At 40.2% G+C, this 17,673-nt stretch overlaps 1 protein-coding gene across 1 annotated transcript in view; it reads left to right on the forward strand.

The window, feature by feature from the left end:
• SKAP1 (src kinase associated phosphoprotein 1) overlaps positions 1–17,673 on the forward strand; it is a 306,266-nt gene that overhangs the window by 247,834 nt on the left and 40,759 nt on the right. Inside the window, exons 5-8 of the mRNA XM_027974662.2 lie at positions 9,785–9,862; positions 10,802–10,885; positions 13,641–13,765; positions 16,068–16,131. Of these exons, the coding sequence (XP_027830463.1) occupies positions 9,785–9,862; positions 10,802–10,885; positions 13,641–13,765; positions 16,068–16,131 (351 nt within the window). The remainder of the gene's footprint in view (positions 1–9,784; positions 9,863–10,801; positions 10,886–13,640; positions 13,766–16,067; positions 16,132–17,673) is intronic.

Genomic DNA, 17,673 nt, shown 5'->3' on the forward strand with positions numbered 1-17,673 from the left:
AGCATCATCTTTCGAGATTTGAAATAGCTCAACTGGAATTATTTAACAAATATTCACTCCCATATTGCCTTCTTAGACCACAAATCCCATAAAGCTGGAAGTGGTTTCAGTTCAGTTTAACAAACACTTATTGGGCACCTACTGTGTGTGTGAGGCCCTTGGGGATACAGAGAGAAACAGATATATGACTAATGAATCGAACTGCCCTCTATGAAAGGGACCAGACTTCCCACCGCAGGTTCTCTTTAGGCTTCAAGAAGTTAAATAATTAGCACCAAACTCCTTGGAGTTTACTGAGTGTATTTTAGGGAAGGATTATTCTTTATCCCACATCAGTTCAACAATTACAGTACAGCCCTGCCCTGTGATGGGTCTCAGCCATTCCAGCTCTGCCTCAGTCTATCAATAATTCTTACTCTCCTTACCTAGACACTTGGGGTGCAAACACTGGCCCATCTCCTTGGGACACAACCATATTGGATCCTTCTTTGTTCCCTCATTTCAATCCAGGCACTATGATATTTTGTTCATTTAATTTTTTTCAAAGTGCTCTCTGTCTCCCTATGAATGCAAGATCTATTTTTACCCTCCTTCCCTTTTTAGGCCATCCTCCCTATTGCCTTCTACCCAGATCCCCCGCTACATTCTTTTTCCTGGGAAGTCCCTTTTCTATTTCTTCATTCAGGCTTCTAGCAGTTTTATATAGTAACTAAGATCTTATGTACATCTAAGCAAAGAGACAAGAATGGAGAGAGAGTGTTGGGGGAAAGATTTAGGGTCTCTGGGAACCAAGACTGTGCTATAATAATACCCTATAGAAAATGGTATTAGAGCAGAGAAAAGAGAGGATATAATTCTATTTGGAGAAATAGAGAAAGATTCAGAAGGGATGTGACATTTGAATTAAGTCTTAAAGGAGGACTCCCTCCTCAGAAAATGGTGATAGAGATTGAAATTCCCAACCAAGAAAAATAGCATGAGCCAAGGCCTGGCAGTATAAAATACATGCCATATTCCAGAAGGCAAAGCCTGTCACTTATTGTTTGGAGTACTAGAAAGGATAAGGGGTTGGGACAAAATGAAACTGGAAGATAAAGTTTTTGAAGAGATGGAGAGTTTGAGTTTCCTCCTACAGGCTAGGGAGAACCATTAAAGGCTGTAAACAGGAGTGTGGCAGGGCCAGATATATGTTTCAGGAAGATGATTTCTGGCCACAGTATGGTGGAGGGGTAGAAGTCAAACCAGTTGAAAAGTGACCCCAAACCCAGGGAGGGCTCTTTTGCTTTCCTTTTCTCCTTGTTCTTATCATAATCCAGTAGAGAAGTAAGTAAATATATTTGGAAATAATATTTTGTCATTCATTTTTAAAGATAAACACTCTCAAGTAACACATGTATTAAAGTGGCCTGTCTCAAGATGAGATGAGAATACAATGATTCTTCAAGATTTGTTTGAAAAAAAAAACAAAAAACAGTTTGGTATTTGAAATCCTCTCCTCCTTAGACTCTCAAAGCCATTTGAAGCATCACTGTCTGGATTTGGGTCAGGATTCTCACTTTATCCTGCTGCCACTTACTGTGGTTTGGCTGCTAAAAGGAATTCAGGTCGTTTGGATCTCTGTGGCTCAGTATTAAGGATGGATTCTTAGGATTAAAAATAAAGCTAAAGGCACTGAATTAAAGTGTTAGTCACTCAGTCGTGTCCAACTTTTTGTGACCCCATAGACTGTAACCCTCCAGGCTCCTCTCTGTCCATGGAATTCTCCAGGCATGAATACTGGGGTGGGTAGCCGTTCCCTTCTCCAGGGGATCTTCCTGACTCAGGGATCACACCTAGGTCTCCTGCATTGCAGACAGATTCTTTACCATCTGAGCTACCAGGGAAGCCCCAACTTATAGATACATATTATTAATAAAATCAGAAGACACAAGAGGCTTCCTGGGTTTAAACCATTTCAGTGGTGATTACATGAATTCTCCATCTTTTTTCCCATAGCACATGACCACCAACATTTATGTCTCCAACCCACTTCCATAAGAACCCATGATTTTGAAGAAACACAATTTTTTTTTTAAGGAAATAAAGCTCTGTTGGAGTTATTGATTGCCATGATTATAATACTACATCAAATGTGTTTAATCACCATTGACTGTGGCATAAATAAAATACACTATAAGTTATTTTAATTGACTTTTCCTTTAAGAAAGCATATTGAATGTAAATGATGGTATTATTATGGAAAAGCTTTGAATCCATTCTTATTCTTAAAGTGAATTACTCAAAATCTCTGCCATTTCTATCAATACCTTCAACTGATCAAAAGATGCCCTGGTATCCTAATACCAGGATTGAGAATTAATAAATTATTACATTGGATTAGATGAACTATTTACTTACTGGATGCTGTTGTTTATTCCCGTTTATATAGATGCTAGAACTGGTGCATTGAAGTTATCACACTTAGAGTTGGAAGGCCTTTTTTCCAAAACTTTCACTTCTTGTAAGTAAAATCCAACTGAAAGTAAAGACATGGAAGAGGAACATCCCTGAAAACCACAGGCGTCTGTGGTAATTAGTGTAGTACCTTTTTGTGGAAACAAGAAATCTCTTCATATGCCATGAACATTAATTGTTTCTGTATGTTACCTTATAGCTTGGCACTGGGGCTTCCCTGCTGGCTCAGTGGTAATGAATCTGCCTGCCAATGCAGGAGACGCAGGTTCGATCTCTGGTTGGGAAGATCCCCTGAAAAAGGAAATGACAACCCGCTCCAGTATTCTTGCCTGGGAAATACCATGGACAGAGGAACCTGGCAGGCTACAGTCCATGGGGTCACAAAAGAGTCAGACATGACTTAGTGACTAAACAACAAACAAGTTTGGCATTATTAATGGACAGTTTATGAAAAGAAACCAATTTGGATATTTGACTTTAAAATCTTCCTTCTTTTTAAACCAAGATTTCTTCCTTAAAGAATAAATAAATCATCTCCAAGATTCCTGCATGAGCCCCACAGTGGACCAGGCTTCCTTTTCTTTCTTCTCTTGTGTCAGGAGGCCTTTCAAATCTTGGTGTTCAAGCAGCACTGTTTGAGAGCTCCAGGTTTCTTTCCCTTGCATTTTCTTTTCCTTGTGTATCCTTTTATTGCCTTCTTTTTCTTTCATTTTTGTTCGACATATCGGTTGATCTCTTGAATTTCACACAGACTTGCCCTAAAAGCAATTCTATAGATTAGTCATCTAGTACCGTACAAAGTAAATGAGAAATACAGGACCTTAAAGTAATTTTTTGATATTAAAGTATTGGAATAACTGTACATTATGTCTATTTCTTTTTCTGTAATTTTTTTTTTTTTTTGGCTGCACCCCACAGCATTTGAGATCTTAGTTCCCCAACCAGGGATCAAACCTGTGCCCTCTGCATTGGAGTTTTAACCACTGGACCACAAGGGAAGTCCCACATTTTCCATGTTTAAATGAGGTCTCTTATGGGCAAGTGAGGTGGGAAGACCCTTTCTTTCCTCAGCTACTTCTGAATGTGTCTTTTCAGATGAAACTCAAGGTGGTGAAAAGTGCTTGGGCTTTTCCAGCTGAGCAACCTCCAGCAAGTCCCGTAATTTCAGTAAGCCTATTTCCTAGTCTATAAAGTGGAAATGGTAGTAATACATACTTCACAGGGATGCTATGAAGCTCAAATTAAATGTGAAAATGCTTGATAAAATGCAGGTTAAGACCTGTTAGGTTTTTAAAAAACATTTTTATTAAAATGTATTAGTTTTAATAATTTTATACATCAATTATCTATTTTCTTCTTAGCACTTCTGGCCTAGACTCTACTGGGAATTTTCTATATCCTCAGTGTAACAAATTTCTTTCATAGATTTTTACAGTTTGGTCTGTTACCTGGATTAACAGATTTTTTTTAAAGACCTTAAAATACTGGAGGGCAAACAAGGGTCCATCAAGATCTCCTGAATATTTGTCTCCTGCATTGGTTTTAATGATTTCTACCATTCTCTGACATCCTTCAGTCTAGCTCCAATTGCACTTATTTTGTTTCTTAGTTTCTTATGTCATGGTTTGTTGAAGAACTTGGTTAAGTACTTTGTGTTCAATCCCTTCCTTTCACCTCCTATCCAATTAAATCTATTATTATTAATGGCTTAGAATTTTTCCCCTTACATGTGTTAGTCTATACACATGTATAGACTGCAAAACACAAAGACTGAAAAGTGTGAGAAATAAATGTAAACTCAAGTGGCTATTGGATGCAACCATAGCAGATCAAGACTTATGTAAGCCTGTCCCAGGGGACTAATGAAGGAAGAGTCATTGAAACCATTGTCCCTGTTTCATGTGTAGAAGATGAACACTTCCTGCCAGATACCTCAAACTGTCATTTATTGACTGGTTCCTGAAAATTGAGAAGAAAAGCAAAAAGTAATCCAGAAATGCAAGAAGCTAAGAAAAATAGTAATGAACGTATTAAAGAAGGACTCAGAAACCAAAAACAAAGGAGAGGATTTAACCAACAGATTATTCAGTCGCTCAGTCATGTCCAGCTCTTTGGGACCCCATGGACTGCAGCATGCCAGGCTTCCCTGTCTTTCACTGTGTCCCAGAGTTGGCTCAAAGTCACGTCCATTGAGTTGACAACCATCCCATCCTCTGTTGCCCCCTTTTCCTCCAGCCCTCAATCGTTCCCAGTATCAGGGTCTTTCCCAATGAGTTGGTTCTTCGCCTCAGGTGGCCAAAGTATTGGAATTTCAGCTTCAGCATCAGTCCTTCCAGTGTATATTCAGGGTTGATTTCCTTTAAGATTGCTGGTTTGATCTCCTTGCTGTCCAAGGGACTCTCAAGAGTCTTTTCCAATGACACAGTTTAAAAGCTTCAATTCTTTGGTGCTCAGCCTTCTTTATGGTCCAACTCTCATATCTATACGTGACTACTGAAAAAACCATAAGTTTAACTACACAGACCTTTGTCTGCAAAGTGATGCTGGAGATTAACCACCACCAGACAGGGGACTACTATACCTCCCACCCTACCTGCCATATCCCCTTTGATTTTGTCCATTTGAGACACTGTGAAATATATCTGTCATTTTGCAAATGCACACACACCCCAGTGATCCGTGAGTGAATTGGAATCACAAATGGAACTTGACCATTCCCAACCTTCAAATTTTAGATTTTATCCAACCTCATCCCCCCAAATCCCAGGTCCTATATCATGGGTACTTTAATGAAAGAAACTGGTAAACTTTATCCTGCCTGAAATTCACCCCAGGTAGCTATCCGTCTCCAGGATGGAGTTGGCTTGGTCTCTTTTTCAAACAATTGAAAAGAACTTGGATTAAAAGGAAAGGACAGGATAGAAGTCCAGTTTTGGGAGAGGAAAATGTTGAGCAAAAGATGGAATTTTTTAAATCATTGATTTTCATTTCAGGTTGATTGGGCAAGAGACCAAGCCAGTACCTATAATGAAAGTTCGTGGGTACTGTTTTTTGCTGCAACCTTTTTGCAATAGAAATTGTGCGACCTCTTGTGCTATTAGCCTTGTGCTGTGGTATTGCCAACTGATTTCTCCAATTCTCTTTTCTCAGTGGGCTAGAATGCAGCTGATTAAATAGGCCGTGACTCACATAAGCTCCCGTGTCTTTTTTATTGACTACTTTATGGAAATGTATCACACTCCAAAGGGCCCCCATTGTTGTTGCTGTGCGTGGCTAACTAAGGAGTCATGCTTAGTGCTGAGAGATGGACTTCTACTCTGCAGAGGTGGTGTGGGTGGGATACAGGGTTTAAAGGAATCTGGATGGGGAAAGAAAGATGTCTGAGAATTTCTTTTATCTTCATCTGTCATGAAAGTTGGGTGGCCATCACTTCTGGGTAACACTCTTCTCTGTTGATCTTATCTTTATGGCCCCACATCCTTCAGCTAAGTGAATCTTTTCTTTATATGGGCTATTCTGAGAGGTTTAGTTAAGTGCAGTAGGAGAGAGAGATTATGACACTAATGCAATTCTGTTTTGTGCTGATATAATGTGATACACCCCTAGGTTTATCCAAAGGGCAATTTATTCCCAATAAATCTAAATCATTTCTCTTTTTTTCCATCAAGGTGGTGATATCTTTTTTAGGTAATAGACAAAAAGCCTTGATTAAAAAAAATTTATATACTTAAATGTTTTTGCCTTAAAATAGCAACTCATGCAATGGTTTGTGGCTTCTTCCTTCCATTTTTATGATAGGAAAAATGATATTTTTATTACCATCCTGTAAAACATCTACATACTTTCTATTACATGTTAAGTAACTCTGCATATCAGTTCACTTGTGAATTCAGGCATACAAGGCTCTTCCAGCCTCATCATACAGGACTGGAGTTAATGTGTATATCCTCAGGACCACCAGTTCTTGATCAGTGAGACTCTGAGCTGACACTGAAAGGGGAGAGAACTTGATTGCCACAGTGGCTTCTCACCTTGGATTGAAATTGATCTGGATCCCATCTGGGTTTATCTAATAGATGGTGGAGGTAATAAGATTGGGCTCAGAGTCAACTTTACATTGAGAACAATTCTGTTATTGCACTCATCACAGAGTGCCTTAGACATAGAAGACAATCAACAGAATAACAATTGATTTGTTCTAATTTTTTTTCCCTAGCTATTCCAAACTTCACCTATAATCCCCCATTTTTTCCCACTGCCCATAAGGGAATTCAGGCAAGAGAGCTCATCAATACAGATTCCCTCTAATAAGAAAGCAACATACCACATCTTACAAAAACACAGCATATAAAATACTGTATTTCCAGCTCTCTTCCTCTTCAGAATCTTGTTGATGGATGACCAAGAGAGGAAATTCAGCAACTCATTCAGTGCCCAATTTTAGCAAACCAAGTGTGACTTTTAAGGTAAGAAGGTAGTGATGGTGCTGTCCCTAGTCTCCTAAAATTAGTAACTTTGAATTCAAACATCTCTGCTGCATTATGTCTTTGTTTTCTTGGTGGTGGCATTCTTGGGTTTCAGTTGGTAGGGAGAGAAAAGCCTCATGCTGATAATGTACTGAAAGTAAATGAAATTAAATAAGCGAAGCAGTGCTCATCACTACTTCCTTCCCCCCTGGGTAATTCAATTCAAGCTCTCTCTCGGATGGCAACTCACAGGGACTGTCTCTGTCACCCCGCTGGGGCCTGGAGTCTTAACATCTAAATAAAAGTTTCACTCAAGCATTTTTTATGCTCCTGCCAGCAGGATCAGTGAGCTGGTGTGGGCCCATTAATGTAATATTCATACTCACAGACTCTCCCTGCACACGAGGCAATGTCTTCCCATTTTCATAATTATAGATGTTCCATAAAATGGCATTTAGATTTGCATTAAAAAAGGAGGTTTGAATTCTAATAGAATGTTTAACATGTCTTTTATGATTCAGACTCTCGGCATCCTTAAGAAACTGTGTCTCTAAGTTTAACAAGACCTGAAAAAAAGGGGGAAAAAATGGTGGGAAGAAAGGATGGAAACTCCAGGCTTAAAGGACCCTGTTTTTCTTATCCCTTGTGTCTTTCATTTAATTTTTAGGCCTCTAGGAGCAATTTATTTTTTGACAGCAGGCAGAGAGGATAGGTTCTCCTTCAAGGGCTTGCTTAGCTGCACCAGGTCCTCACCCTTAGTATGATCTGCCTCTGTTTTCTTGGAGAACATTTTCAAAGAGATATTAGAATTTTCAGAAGGGTGGGAGAAATGAAAGAAGCCTAGACAGATGAACTTTCCTTTGCTGCTGTTCATCTCATGTGTGCACCCTGAGACCCATCCAGGAGATTTATAGCAGCCACAGAGTTTGCTAACTGCAAAACACACAAATGGAAACAGCCCATGAACGAGCAGTTGAAAATAAGAACAAATAGGAAAAAGAATCAGGCACTCAGCTAAAAAAGAAAGAGCTCTTCTGATCTACATTTTTGAAACTAAGCTGGAAACGGCGTAGAAGCAAAAGGTTTAGTCCCCAAACCTAAAAAGAATGAATATTAGGACTATGCTAGCCCACTCCCTTCATTTCTCCTAATTAAGAAGTACAGAGTTTTTAATTGTTTTTGCTGTTGTTTATTTTTTTGAGAACTAAATTCCTTCCTCTTTGTCTCTGATCTTTACCCCTCCCTTCTGTAAAATAAGTATAAACCCTAGTGGTGGAAGACAAATTAGGATCTTGACTTCTCAATAAATTTGTACCTAATGAGGCTAATTGAAAGCCAAGAGTGTTAGCAGCATACAATTAAAAGCTGATGTCAGATCCAGATCTTCTCTGTGTAAAGGCTTCTACCATTCTTAGACTTTTCCCTTGACATTGACAAAACCGGGATTTGGCAATTATTGCCAAGTTCAGCTATGCATAGCCTTTCTTTGTGTGAACTTAATAAAAATATGTTTACTAAGGTGACTTTCTGTTTGTTAGAAAAAGGTGAGTGTGTGTTTAGTTAAGCAAATTCTTAGTTTTTTGGAGTCCTTTTCTTTTTTTTGTAACACGTAGAAAGTTTTATTGTAATCTTAACTCTGAGCCCTAATATGTACCCTCTACCAGTCCGACAGTCATTTCAATTACAACAAAGTTTTTCTATTCCTCCCCCCAAACTTAACTGCTTTGTCATTCTGAGAAGTCATGTAAAAGAGGTATATTAAAGGAAAACTTTCAAGAAGGATGAGATGCCCACTCCCCCGCTGGGCAGCATGTACTTAGACCCTACACTGTAGATTCTATCGTGGGCTCTGGGGACACTGGGTGCACATGTCAGAGGCCTTGCCCTGCTCTCATGGAGCTTCCATTCTCCCGGGAGTCAGACAGGGGCCAACAAACAGACCATCGCTCTTACATAAAGGGCAGCTCCCTGATGGGACCGACAGTGGGATGTGGGTGTACAGGTGGTCACACAGGCCTCTGTGACCAGATGACACGCGGACAGAGCCAGGTCAGGCCAGAGATCTCTTTCATAACTCTGAATGAAGCAAGACTGGGTCGCTTTAATCTATTTCATTTTTAGTAACATTTGAATCAAATTAATGTCGGGTTTTGAGTACAGTTAATTCGCTAATAGAATTGTCTTGAAGCCAGACATGGCGCTGGCAGGATGGCTGCGCTCTCCCTACGAGTTCTGCCAGCTCTCACTCCAGGGGCAGCCCTCCTGGCTCCGGCTCTGTGGCTCCCTCTTCTCGCCGCGCCCATGAACAAGTGTGTGGTAAGAGCCAAGGTAATGCAGGTCAGGGGATCAAAGGTGAAGGGTCACACATTATTAAAAAGAAATCCAAAAGGACGGCTGCATCATGATCTCTCATTAGTGTTCCATCAGTGCCTCTTTTTGGGTAAACTTGAACATTTCGGCAGACATTCAAGCAGCTTTTTCGGTAAAAAGATTTTTACATGACTGCTATTGCTGTTCCCATCATCATCTTCCGGCTTGTTTTCCACAGCCATTTCCCCTCCGCGCGCCACATCCTCCTCCTCCTCGCCTGGAGTCCTTTTCTTACCAATCAGTGCACATTTAAACAACCTCCCTTGTACAGACTAATATTATATTTAAGTCATTTTAAGCAATTTCAGCATTAGATTTAATTAGAAAGAAAGAAAATTTACTCTCCTCCAGTCATCTGGAGATTGTTTTATTCTGTATTATATTTATGCAATAGCCCGTCTGCATCTCTTCATTAATGTAGATTATCTCAAGTAGCCCAAACCAATAAAATTCTGTCAGATTTCAACAAAACATTTTGCTCTTATTCCTTTTAGGAATGGAAGACATCGAAAGAGGAGCTCAAGAGCTTGATAATATCATCAAGCAAGGATACTTAGAGAAGAAAAGCAAAGGTACTGATTAGACCCCAGATCTCAGAACATTCCAAAAGAGAATGGAAATGAGGAAAAAGAGGGCTAGCCTAGGGAACGCATTCTCTGTGCCCAGTGCTATACTAGGCAAGCATAAGGCAAGGGGAGAGGGAAAAAGAAAAGCCTGATACCTGTGTGTAGGCTGGAAAGACCTGGCCCCAGATCTCCACTTCATCAGGAGAGGGATTGATTTCTGTCTTGTTCACCTGGTACACCTGCTTAGTAATTACTTGTTGAATGAATAAATGAATGACTGTATTCTTGTTCTCATCTCTCAGTGTACACTCATAAAGAGTGAACTGTGTTGCCTCAAGTGTAATTTTTATATCATATGTGAAGCAGCTGACTTTCAAGTTTCAGACAAGTCCAAATCTTCAGCTCTCACTCTGTAATTAGGATAGTAGGGTTGGAGTACCAGGTTTAACACTCACGCAGATTGGCTTAGTACAAAGAAAGCCTTGCTCATGCCCATGGCCTAGAGTGTCATGGACATGGGTTTGAGTGGACTCCAGGAGTTGGTGATGGACAGGGAGGCCTGGCATGCAGCGGTTCATGGGGTCGCAAAGAGTCAGACACGACTGAGCAACTGAACTGAAAAGGCAACAACACATAAAGATCTGGAGATGTGGAGAATTTTATAACTATAGGATGAGAATAGAACCTGAAAGATAAAGGAAATGTAGAGAAACCGCTGAGGTCAGAGCAAGCAAAACCTGTTTAGAACTTGGGCCTTTAACTGAGTGAGTCCTCTGCACTCTGAGTCAATATGGGATAACCTGTGGGAGTGAAAGGGAGGGTTTTACAGTCCATTAACCTGGAAAATAAAACAATAACACACTGGACTGTGTGTTGTTGGATTTTACAGACTCTTCAGTGATTGTAGTTACCTGAATTTATGTCCCTTACTGCTCTTCTGTTTAGATCATAGTTTCTTTGGATCAGAGTGGCAGAAGCGATGGTGTGTTGTCAGCAGAGGCCTCTTCTACTACTATGCTAATGAGAAAAGTAAGTGTTCTTCATTTGCACAGCAGCATCTCACTCCTGGATACAACAAGCACTTCGTAAATTTTCAAGCACTTAGATCTAAACTTAGTAGTCCTTAACTAACACCCGTAAAGAGACATGCTGGAAATAAGCTTGACTAAATAATACCTTGCTCATCACCAAAAACTCATACCAGTTTAGAAATTATAGCCCCTTTAAGCACTAGGATAGTGTGGTCAGCATATCAAAAGGCTACCTTATGACTAATCACATATTATTGAGGTCAAATGCCTTGGCATTTGTTAAAAAAGAACTTCAAACACTTTATAGGCATTAATAACATAGGTTAAATATTGAAAGATAATAATTCTGAGAAGGATTTTAGCAGCTTACCAACAGCCCAGAAATATAACCTTTGAGTACGAACTCTCTAAGAGCATGCTTCAAACTTTATCCTACTGGCTCCTGGGATGTAATCCAATGGACATCCCTAGAGCCATGGAGTGTTGAGACCCCAATAGTTGCTGTGCCCGAGAGACACCCTTCAGCCAGATGGCAGCAGCAGCAAAGTGTTGACCCAAGCCAGAAGCAGCTTCTTATGAGCCACCACTGACTCAATCAGCCACAACACTCATGAGCTATCCCTAAAAGACCTCCCATCCCAGCTTATCACTCTTGCTTAGTTCATGAGAAGGAATAGAAGATATAAGCACAAACTGGAGGAGCTACAAATAACTACAAGCTAAAAGTTATCACTGTAGGTGAATGCAAACTTTGAAGTAGGGAATTCCTTCCTGCTGGATAGACTGCTGCAGGAGTAATGCTGCAACACAAGAGGAAGATAAAGTAGCAATCTTGCAGGGATTTCTTTGGGTTCTACCACCTTACAGAGGCGAGTGGTCCAAAGTAAATCCTTTATTGTCCTTTCAGTAATTTTCTGTTTCTCTTCTTCCTTCTTTCCTGGACTTATTCCTCTCCCAAAGCCTGGATAACTAGTCAAGGGAATAGTCAGATACTTACTCAGTTGCCTTTGGACTTCCTGCACCTTTGGCTCAAAAGTAGCAGAAAGGACAGCTTTGCTAAATGACATGGAATCCTTCAGATTAGATCTTGGGCTTCAAGGCAGTTACCTCACTCTGCCTCTCTGCCTCCAACAGTTATCACTAACCTTCATCTTGGGTTCACCATCACGATTCCTCAGAGCCTTTCCCATATATGGGTAAAGTGTGAGGTGTACTTGGAAATGATAGTAGCATAACTCAAAACCTGAATAATAAGCCTCCTGCATCCTTCCAACCCCTAGCCCACTCTCAAATCCAGCAACTAAAATTTCTCCCCTGAATTCTAGGCTAGCCAGGTTTTCTTTTCTTATTTTGAACCTTCAAACTAATGTAAAGTATATGTCCTTGGTAAAATGTTTATCATCTCCCTTACATTTAAATACGTGGTTGGTATATCTGGATATAAAACCAGGTATCACGTTCATTCATTCAGAATCCTTCCCACGAAAGGTGAGGAGGGAGAGCAAGAGCGAGAGGCTTGGAGACTTTTATTGACCATTTTGCCATCAGAGTGAAATAAAATCTGGTGACCAAAGAACAGCAAAGCATTTTAGTGGCCAGTTAGAGCAAGAAGAGATACTTTAACAAAAAAGATTCTGGTGTCAAAAAGCACTGTTGCATGGCTCCCTTCTTGCCAGTTACTTCTTATTGTGCCCAAGACATTTTCTTAGTAAGTACAGAGTGTTTGTGTATTTCTTTTAGCTCAACCAGGTGAGGACAGATTCTTTTACTTTTCTGTAACTATTTTCTTCCCACTGCCACCCCTCTCATCATCATCATCAAAAAGTAATTCATTCTAGGGACTTCCCTGGTGGTCCCATGGTCAAGACTCCATGCTTCCAATGCAAGGGGGCTTGGGTTGAAAACCTTGTCAGGGAACCACATGCTGTGAGGTGTGGCCAAAACAAAGAAATTTATTCTACAGGACAGAAAGCATCACCCAGACACTGTGGCTGTGTTCTTCTACAAGTTCTGAACCACACCACGAGGAGGACGCAAAATCATTGGGAACCACCCCCTCTTTTTCTGTTTCTAACTTTTTTTTTAAGAGTGACAGGCATAGTCGTCTCTCCTTTCACTCACTTAGGGTCCTTTTCCTTTAACACTCCCTCCCTCATCATCTAACGATACTCAACAGTACTCTGCTGCTTCCCAATCTGACTGCTTGCAAGGGGGATAAAATACCGAGTTTTAATTATTCTCCCTCTAGCATGAACTTCCACCTGACCAACGGGAGAGGAAGAGAAGTCTAGCTCAAATGCTACGTAAGACATCAGAGGAGAACCCGGACTTATAATGCCCCTTGGGCTGCTGTCCCTCCCCTCACATGTGCTCTGCTGGACCTGATAATAATGTTTCGGCTCTGTAATAGGCTTCAAGAGCCTCATGTTTATAGCCATACTCTCCCCACTCCCCCCCCCCGTAATAATTTCTTCTTTCTCTTGTTATAGATCTCTTAACATTCTAATAAATTCTCTGTCTCCATTGTCCTCTTTTGGCAAAATAATCTTTCATGTTGCATTCCCTAGCTTGGCAGTGATCTCTGCCTGTCACAGAAGCCTCTTCTTAAGCTTCTCTAATAGCCCTTCCTCGACTGTTGTGGTTCCTCAGGGAGGTAACAGCTGCTTCTGTGCTTTTATTTTACATCCAGAGAAGATGCCCTCCCTTGGCAGTTGCATCTCTCTAGAGATAAAGGAAGCTTTCCTGTCTTGCAGGCAAGCAGCCCAAAGGGATCTTCCTCATTAAGGGCTACAGTGTACGGATGGCCCCCTACCTGCGAAAAGATTCCAAGAAAGAATCCTGCTTTGAGCTGATCTCCCAGGATAGGCGCAGCTATGAGGTAGGATGAGCCGAAGAGCTGGAGATCCTCATTAGTGTCGCAGTTTTGTTCCATGTTGCATGTGAGCTGTGGTTGTGATGCAGGATGCCATCCTTTGTTACCTGTCGTTTCTTAGCAAGACTTTCTTTCTTGACATGTCCTCGACCTTTGCTGTGTTGTGCCCACCCTTCTGTTGCCGCATTCATCCATCCATCCTAGATGCTGCCTTTGCCAGGCTTCCATCTCTTCATCCCTTCCCTTCTCAGTCTCATTCTGCAGTTGAAAGTCTTGTCTATTGCAGCACACAACCCAATTCTTTATTCAGTCTCTAATTCCATGGCTTTAATTTCCATTCGCTTTCTTTTTCAACTGATAATCTTCACTTCCTTTTATGAAATCCAGAAAAAGAGAAATCTGACTGTAGAGTGAAGAAATAATTCATTTTTGCATATTCATCTTGCTATCGAAAATAATCTTCCTGTGTGTAGGTGCACTGCATATCTCTGGAAAGATTTCTAAGATACTAGAAGCAATGAGTACTGAGTAATAAGAGTGACTACTGAGGAACTAGAGGACTTGAGTGGGGGTGAGAGAGACAGTCTTCACTGTGTTCGTTTTTATATATTTGATATAATAGGTAATGCATTATAAAATTTAAAAGGCCAAAAAAAGTCTGAATATGGGAATATAGTGATTTTTCACCAAAAATATACTTTTACATTGAATACACATAATTTGTGGGTGTATACACATATTCTTTCCTCCTTGTTGGCTACTTTCATCACAGTTGTACTAAAACAATTTAGAAAGACTTTAGCTAACTTAAGAAAAAGAGAAAAGCCATGCTAAGGTTAATATTAACCACTTACGTAACCCTTTGACCCTTCAAGTCTTTCTCAGCACTCATCCTTTCCTGTTTCTACAGTATCCTCACCCTTATCTTGTAAAACTGACCTAGGTTTTAATTATGTAATTTCAAAAGAAATTTTTCAATTTAAACCAAACTTTTCTATGGAATTTTTTATAGACCTATTTTTATTATTAAGTTCTGATTTGCAAGGCCCAGATAAAAATTTATGTAAGTCTAAAACAATTTCCCTAGTCATTTGTATAGACAAGTGTTTTTAAGAAATCAAGAATGACAGTATTTATTAATAAATTTTAAGCAGGAATCTAAGTTTCTTGTATAGCACATGTTTTTATCTTACCCTAATGACCAGATAATAAAAATGTTTTTCAGGAACAGTCATTTCAAGTTGATTCATTTAAAATAAGAAATTACTAAAGCCTGTGATGGCCTGTTTTGTGAATCAGGATGTAGAGTTTGTTTACTTCTTTTCTTTGGCCCATTGAATCCAAGTCATTACCATAGTGTGTGCATTCTTCCTCTACAATATCCTTTGGATCTTTCCCTTCTGATTTATTTCTACAGCCATCACAATAGTTAAGTCCCTATCACTTCCTTCAGAGGACTAGTTAAGTAGCCTTCTAGTTGATCTGTCTCTAATTTCTCCCTATTTCAGTCTGTCCTACTCACAACAAGTGAAAGAATCTCCCTCTCCTTTTGCTAGAATTTACAGTGGCTTCATCTGTATTGCCTGCACTTGAAATCTGAATTCCTAATACTCAAAGCCTTTTCCTCAATTCTTTGACCCTCAGCTCTCCAGCTTCATCTGTTAACTGTTCTCCAGTCAAGCTGATCTGCCTACCTTCCCTATACCTGATGGTCTCATTTCTAATCTTTGGCGGCTGGTTCTCCCTACCTGAAATGTTCAGCTCCCTCCACCAGTTTCCACCAACTCTCTTTAAAAATTCAACCCAAACAGTATTACTTCAACAAGCCTCCCTGGCTTACCATAGGTGATGATAAGTGCTCCCTGTCTTTTCTCAACATCCAGCTGTTTTCAGATGCACTTACTTTGTAGTGTTCCCTTGTCAAGTGTGTGTGCTGTCTCCAAAACTGACACGTTGATCTGAAGTCAGGAATTTGGGTTTGCCTTTTTCTCTGTAAACTGTTCTCAATAAATGCCTGATGAATGAATGGGTAATGAAATGAATGAATGCACATGAACATGAATTCAGGATTCAAATCCAGCTGTCAACTTTGGGTATGCAAAGTTACTGAAGGAGAAAAACCACTTTGAGTGGGATTTTGATCTTTTTTCTAAATTTTAATTCTCAGGAATCTGAGAATTAATGAGAATTCTGAGCCTTCTACTTGACTCTGCAGTTCAGCTCACAAGATTCCTCCCCTTGAACCTCCCTAAAGGATTCACAGAAATTTTAGTGAAAGTGATAAACTAATGCACTAATTTTTCTCTAGTTTACAGCTTCTAGTCCAGCTGAAGCCAGAGACTGGGTGGATCAAATAGGTTTCTTGTTAAAGGGTAAGTATCGTTATTACAGAAACAGTATTTCAGTCTGTTTTCAATTCAAGTTGTATTGTACAAATATAATCCATGGACTTCAATATATTTTTATCTGCCCATTCTCCCTATCATATCTTTCACATAACAACAAATAGTACCATGTGTGATTCAGAAGGAAAAGAAACCATCAACCTGGAGGTGACCTCTAGTATCATTCTAGCTTTTCCACCTACCTACAGGCAGGTCTGTAATATTTATAATCACCAGAAAAGAGATGCTAAAAACCAGCTCAGCTCAATTCAGTATCTCGTAACCCCTTATATTCTGGAAAGGAAATACATGATACCAAAGTCATCTAGATGTGGTTTAGGTTCAAAATCTTCCAGTTTTAGTCAAGTAGAAATATAAACTCATCTAGGTGGCCTTTAAGAACATTGGACACAAAAAACAAATTGCTGTTTCCCAAACCACAATCAAATGCTCTTTGCTTTGACTGGGAAGAGTCCTGCCTGAAGATGTTAAATGACTGCTCTTAGAGTACCCTCTGCTGGCCATCCTGTAGGCACAGCAGTGACAAGGCCCAGGCAGCCTTGTCTGGGAGGGGCCCAGCAGGTAGGAGCAGCCAGCCTTGAGTCTATCGCCTGACACCGATAACCCTCTTGATGGTACACATACCTCATGGCAGGACCCTGCCTCTGCAGAAAGACAGAAGCACCAACTTCATACGTGACCCAAGACCTAGTGAGAAGAACATCAACCTAAAAACACCAAGCCTTTTCATCTAGTCTTTTTAATTCTGCTATAAGATTTTATTGTGGATAAAGAAGAAGGAAGCACCAGAGCTTTAATTACAATTGCCTCTTTTACTCAGTTTATGCCTTTACTATCACAGGAACAAACTATTGCAACTACCAAGAGCATCACGTATAATAGACTAGGACTCGGCAAACATGAACATTGATGGTGAGACTACAGGGTACGCTCTCATCTAGGTGCCTTGGATTTATGCGTGTAATATACCCCTAAGTGTGTAAACCTCAATAAAACTCCAAGCAGCTTTATTGAGCTGTACCCTGTGGTACTTTCAGAATCCCACATTGAAGAAATTATTCATTCCATTTTATTTTAAAACAAACAAAATAATAACATATGGTTTAAGCCACAGATGTGTCTTTGATCCCTTCCTCATATGAGGTGGCACCAGAATTCAGATGAAAATAGTTGCAAAATCTTTATTAAAAGCCTAATCAAGCCAAACAGTTTTACTGCATTTCGAAATGAGCATCGGATGTCTCTCTATTCTTTCTTCCCCAGAGCACCCTGCTTGCTCTCGCCCATCCTGCAGAGCCCCTCAGCAGGGTTTCAGAGAGCACTATACTGCGCCTCAGAGAATGAACCTTCCCAGTTGCCCATTAAAATAAGAAAGCAATCTCCCTCTCCTGCCCTGTGCTCCCCCGTGCTGTAATGGCTCAACATCCTCTATGTGGTGACCCATTTTAAGGTCAGCCAGACTGTACAGTTGCAAAAGGACATGGAAACCACATCACTCAGCCATTCCAT

Source organism: Ovis aries, chromosome 11 (genome assembly GCF_016772045.2).
Source record: "Ovis aries strain OAR_USU_Benz2616 breed Rambouillet chromosome 11, ARS-UI_Ramb_v3.0, whole genome shotgun sequence".
NCBI classification, from domain to species: domain Eukaryota; kingdom Metazoa; phylum Chordata; class Mammalia; order Artiodactyla; family Bovidae; genus Ovis; species Ovis aries.